The sequence below is a fragment of the Filicampus tigris genome, chromosome 21, assembly GCF_054856515.1.
Source record: "Filicampus tigris isolate MCC_2025a chromosome 21, RoL_Ftig_1.0, whole genome shotgun sequence".
Lineage (NCBI taxonomy): Eukaryota > Metazoa > Chordata > Actinopteri > Syngnathiformes > Syngnathidae > Filicampus > Filicampus tigris.
The window spans coordinates 7,232,501-7,238,182 of record NC_141237.1 but is presented as its reverse complement, the minus strand read 5'-3'; the positions used below and the strand labels follow the sequence as shown (position 1 = coordinate 7,238,182).

At 40.2% G+C, this 5,682-nt stretch overlaps 1 protein-coding gene across 5 annotated transcripts in view; it reads right to left on the bottom strand.

Annotated features, from left to right (window-relative positions):
• Positions 1–1,332: 1,332 nt before the first annotated feature.
• Positions 1,333–5,682, bottom strand: part of LOC147127416 (cyclic AMP-dependent transcription factor ATF-1-like) — a 14,963-nt gene continuing 10,613 nt past the window's right edge. For 3 of the 5 annotated variants that reach the window (XM_086020092.1, XM_086020091.1, XM_086020090.1), the window contains exons 2-5: positions 4,765–4,918; positions 3,864–4,010; positions 2,300–2,408; positions 1,333–2,149 (exon numbers count right to left, since the gene is read on the bottom strand). In XM_086020092.1, the coding sequence (XP_085876218.1) occupies positions 2,005–2,149; positions 2,300–2,408; positions 3,864–4,010; positions 4,765–4,867 (504 nt within the window). In that variant the 5' untranslated portion in view covers positions 4,868–4,918 and the 3' untranslated portion in view covers positions 1,333–2,004. Of the gene's footprint in view, positions 2,150–2,299; positions 2,409–3,863; positions 4,011–4,764; positions 4,919–5,022; positions 5,360–5,682 lie in introns of those variants that run through there. The other 2 variants (XM_086020088.1, XM_086020087.1) reach the window with 2 other exon arrangements.

Sequence of the window (5,682 nt, the reverse complement as noted above, 5' to 3'; positions counted from 1 at the left end):
CAAAAATCCATCCATTCCATCCCTATACTGCTTATCCTCATTTGGGGTAAGATGAAGCTTGTCCCAGCTGACTTCGGCCAAGAGGATAGGGGCGGGTAAAGCATAGACTGGTCTTAAATGAATCGGTATGCACATTTTTGGAATGTGTTTGGAAGCCACTTTGGAATACTCACAAGCATAGACAGCACAGGTCCATGACAAGTGACTCGTCAGCAAGCCACCAGGTGAGAGGTTGTGAGGTCCTGTACTCTAGAAGGAAGAGCAGTGGTGCGAGAACAAAGCCCTGAGGGGCGCCTGTAGAGGTAGTAAGGAGGTCAGAGAGTATGTTGATCTTGACTCTGATTTCACTGAATCAGGAAGTCCAGGATCCAGGGAAATGCGATGATCCAGTTTTAAATTTGGTGGAGCTGCTGTGCCAGGGTGTGGCTAAGAATGAGTTTAACCCTCTGTGGTTTTGGGAGGGAGGTGAAGGCGGGATGGCGTTTTGCTCGTGGACAGTACGGGTTCACATTGAGGTCTGAAAGAGGCTCTGGAAAAGGCACTTAAGATGGTCAGGGTATCATCTGCAAACCCGGCCGCTGATGTTGCCGGCGTCAGTTTCAATGTTGCTTTTTGAGACACACGAGTTTGGATGGCTGACAAAGGCCCGGTACACACACAGGGGGTTTTCGAATCTGTTCCAGATCCACATGTGAAAATTAAAAAAAAAAAAGAAAATCAAGACAAACCAGGGTTGGGATCGGATATACACACATTGACGAGTTACAGGAAGAAACTGTAGTGGCCAAATCAGAAAATACGATGGGACAGAAACTGCCTGAGGCCTGGTACACACCCCTGGATTTTTTTTCGGAGATCGTTTTTTTTTTAGCTTATCTGGTTACAGATCCGACAAAAGCTACAAAATCTGAATATACAGGTTTGATCGTACTGTGTTGTAAGCTCCAATCATCTAAAAAAAAAAAAATCTTGCATGATCAAATGTACTCCACAACAACCAGGAAACAAAAGAACATGGAAGAGGACACTGCTTCCTTGTTCCTCAGACATTCAGTTTACTGATTGGCTACTTCACATTACAATTCACGGAGTCATGACATGTCATCATACAGCATTTTGGTCAATAAGTTATCGAAACAACTGAAGTCTTAACGGACTTAGACAACAGGATAATCTTCTAATATGTAAATAAATTCGGCGTTTGTCGTCCTTTGCTGGAAAGGGGTAAAATCAGGACAAAAACAATTAACTTTGTGTGAACCAGGCCTAAGTATGCATCAGTAAGTACCACGTCATCTAAGGGTATCAACACTTCTTGAAGATGACTGCCTCTCATTGTCAACATTTTATTGTCAAAATAGGCCATGAGGTCATCATATCTAGACCGATAGCGTTACAGCAATTTGTCAATCAGTGCTGAAAAGAAATATGTATTTTGTTTCATTTAAAGGTGAGTAATGGCCTACCCCGGCAATACAGTGGCACTTTCTGTAGTTTTGAAGACTCTCAGCAGGACGAATGACATTCTCAAGTTAGCATAGCAACAATTTCTTCTACATCAGCATGGAAAGCATTCTAGATAAATCTAAAAATATACATATTGTATATATATATATATAGTTATACATATCTAAATGTATACATGATTCTAAAATACAATTCTGACAATTATTCACAGCAGTTTTAGTGCAAATGTGAGCCAGCACAGTACATTATGCTTTTCCCAAATTTCTGTTCTGGTACAACATGTGAGCTTTGTGACAACAGAGCAGGTCAAGTCAATTGAAAGATTTTTTTTTTTTTTTTTTTACAACCAGGCTTCCTCATCGGACCTGTCCTAATTCCTCAGCGAGATATCAACCCCTGGTTGCTCCACAACGTGTCAATAAGATGGTCAACTTCCTTCCTTGGCATCCTTTGATAGCAGCATTCCTTTTTGTTTTTTAAAAAAGTAAATGAATTAAATGAAATTTACAGTCTTTGCAGCCATTTTGGGCAACTTTCTCAAGGGCCGTTATGATGGCACATTTCTTTCCAGGTTTTTAGCTCTTCCTTCAGAGCCTTATTCTGATTTTCAAGCTTTGCCACACGTTCCTCCAAGCCTTGCACGTAAGCCTTTCTCCTCCTCCTATACTCCCGAGCGGCTTCCCTGCAAAGATAGCAAATGCTAAGCGATGGGACTTTTTCGAGCTTCGCCCTTTGTGCCCTCCTAGTGTTAACTGACATTTTTGGTTGTGGACCCCGAAAATTCAGATTGGCAGCTGCCAAAAGTGTTTTAGCTTAATAATCTCCCGTCTACCTGTTTTTCATCAAGCTGCGTTCCGATTGGTTCCGAGGACCGCTGCCCTGTGCCACGCCCTGTGGGAGGATGGAGTTGGCGTATTGCAGCTGCGTGGCGGTCATGTCACCTGCCAAACCAGCAGAGATCAAATTTAGAACTTGGAAACCCCCCACCCCCTCCCAAAAAAAAAAAAAAATAGTTTCAATATATCAAATGTAATGCTTATTGTTTTTATACAAAGGAGTACATTATTAGCAGAGATGGGTTCAAGTCAAACGCGCAAGTCTCGAGCAAGTCAGGTCATTTTGTCTTGGGCAAGGCGAATCAAAAGGTTATTTATCGCAAGTCCAGTCAAGTCCAAAGTTGTCACCTGATTGATGAAGTGCAGTATCTGGTTTTCGTAAAAGACAGAAGGCTAAAAGGTCAGATAATGACATTATTGGCAATTTGATTAACCTGTTTGCACCTCTCAAGATAATGTACTCCAATTCAACAATAATTTAATGACGTTTTGCACTGCAAGTACTCTTTGCGTACGGGAAATTCGAGTTTCGCAAGGGAGTTTTCAGTATTTTATAAAACAATATTCTTTTTCAAATTAAATTTACTTCATTTTAAAAGCTAAAGTCACTTTTCTTTTTAGATTTACTTAATTAGTCCTCCCGGATGTTCTGCACTATTTTTTTTTTTTAACTCAAACGCACCCCAATTTAAAACCATAACTGAGCATTTCAAAGCACAAATCTATTTTTACATGATTTTTTTTTTTTTTTTTTTCATTTTCAAAGCACATTTCATAACCGCTTGTCCTTATTAGGATTGCGGTGAACTGGAGCCCATTCCAGTTGACTTGAGGAGAGGGGCGAGTCACCCTGGACTGGTTGCCAGTCAATTCCAAGGCAGCTCAATGGAATGTGTCAGGCCTGAGCCGAGATTCAAACCCAGAACATTGACTGTAGGGCAAATGCGCCAAACACTTCATCAGTTTTTGTGGAGTTTCAACCTTCTGCTTCCTTCCATTTGGATCCACACACTTCTGCCTTCACATCACAACCATGACAACTATACGACTTTAAAATTAGTTTTCTTGTAGCGTTACAACTTTATTATTGTTATACTACTTGACACTAGGGATGTAACGATTAATAAAAAATTTGATTTAAAATCGATTTAAACTGCTTGAAATATGCATCGATGTAAAAAAAAAATAAAAATAATCGATATTCAAATTTTGATCACAAAAGGCATTTATTTATTTTCATGTTTAGTTCCGGCACTAATGATAAAACAGTAATAAGTCAAAATGTAAAGAGTCAAAATTATTCAATTTTTGGGGGGGTAACTGTTTGTAACAAAGACAAAATTCAGATGTTAAAATAAAAACATTTTGGTTAAAAAAGGAGTAATTCATTTTGTTTAAAAAAACGATTTAAAAAGAAATCGAATGGGAATCGGGAACTGAAAATAGAAAATCGTATCGAAGCTTGAGGGAATCGTTACATCCCGACTTAGTACTATGCCATAATTAGCTGAATCAAGGTTCAACGTCTTGTGTGCCGTTAAAGCAATTCAGTATTTGTACCTGCAAGCGGTTGAGCAAATTGCATCTGCAGGTTATCCTGCCGCTCTGTGCAGTATGGAATGGGTAGAGATTGTGTTGGTTGTGTACTTGGCATAGCCATTGTTGCCACCGTCTGTGCTCCCTCATTCTGATAACAGAAAGGACCTCCTTTAAAATGAAAGAAAAGTCTGTCATTTATAAACATGATATTTTGGTTTACATTTTGGCTGGTCTTACATTTTTACAAATGCAGCCCAGATGTTGCTCTGACACAGAAAAACGCTAACCCACTTAGCGACAAACCTGTGTGTTAGCTTGTCGATGTACTGTGTTGATTACAATGGCAGTGATGCCATTGGGATGTCACAGTCGCGTTATTAAAAGTCAGAAATGGTCCGATTATTGGATGTCTCTAGAGTGGAAAAAAAAAAAAAACGGTTGGGGCCTACAATTGTCGAGGTTAAACCTATTCAAAATGTGCGATTGCAAATCCTTACATGTGTTGTCAACACGTGAACCGGAATGATAGCCAATTAAGAAGCAACCGGATACTCTTGCTTTTTCTAGTTGAAAATTCAAGTCTCGAGTCATTCGTTCACCTCATAAAAAATGACGAGCATAATGCTATTACCAGATAAGCTAACAGTTATCCTCGCTAATTGCATTTCGTTTACTACTTGCTCGGTCTTCTTTATATTTTCTGTCAGTTTGGGTGCCTTGCTACATCTTATAAGTCAGTCTTGGTACTACCGGCAGAAATTTTGTTTGTTGGAAGCGGTGATGTGTGTGGTGGTGCCACACACAGTGACAACACGCATGCGTTTGGGTGTCACTTTTGAAAATTTGGTTAACATGTTCCAGATTATGTGTGCACCAGGATTTAGAAATCCCACCCTCGTGACAATCGATAAGAGTAACTTACCTTGTATTGAAGGGAAATAGTTATTCGGGTGATTCCACATGTTTTGATAGTAGCCAAAAGCATTGGATTCAGGAGCAAGCGTCTGCGGGTTGATTGTTGTCATGGCTGTCAGCGTCTGTGTCCCCTCGGTGTTTAAAGTGTGAGATTGAGGAGGCTGGAAAAAGTCAAAAGAGGACAAGTCTTTAGCAAAGCAATTATCCGAGAAAACGCCAAATGCCTGCTGCGTTTCCAGAAAACTGCCAAGAGCTATAAACTGACTTCAAAATGCCTTGATAGTCTTGAGATTACACTACCCCGAACAGGTTCAAGACACCCCGTGCCGGATATAGCAAAGCAGCCCCAGAACATCACTGACCCTGCTTGCTGTTCCAAGTAGATACAATGTTCTCTTGTTTGTACACATGGCACAGGATGAAAACAATTTGGTTAAATAACTGGGGGAGAAAAAACACAATCACGGAAATAACTCAAAATTTTCCAAAATGCGCATTGACAAGGCACAATGCTCCTGGGCAGGGGCGTCGCTACACCGTGGCTAGGAGGGGCTATGTAGCTCCAATGAACTCATTCACTGCCAGACATTTTCAGACCGCCTTTTCACTAACGTTTGAAAAAAATTTGAAAAAAAATATAAATAAATTCCTGGGATTGAATAGCTGGACTGTGAAAAGACAAGTAAATTCGTCAATGGCAGTCAATGAGTTAAGACTGCCCATCACGTCATTGGATATTATAAAATACATTTATGAATTATATTTTCAACCTCCGTATTTATCGGTGTAGCTCCCCCCCAAAAAATACAGGAGCCTCCTGGGACAATTTTCTTGTGACAATTGTGTTTTTTCTTCCCACAAATTGGTACCAACAATTTTGCCTGGGCCGCGCGTACAAAGAAAATAACACTGCACCGATACTGTG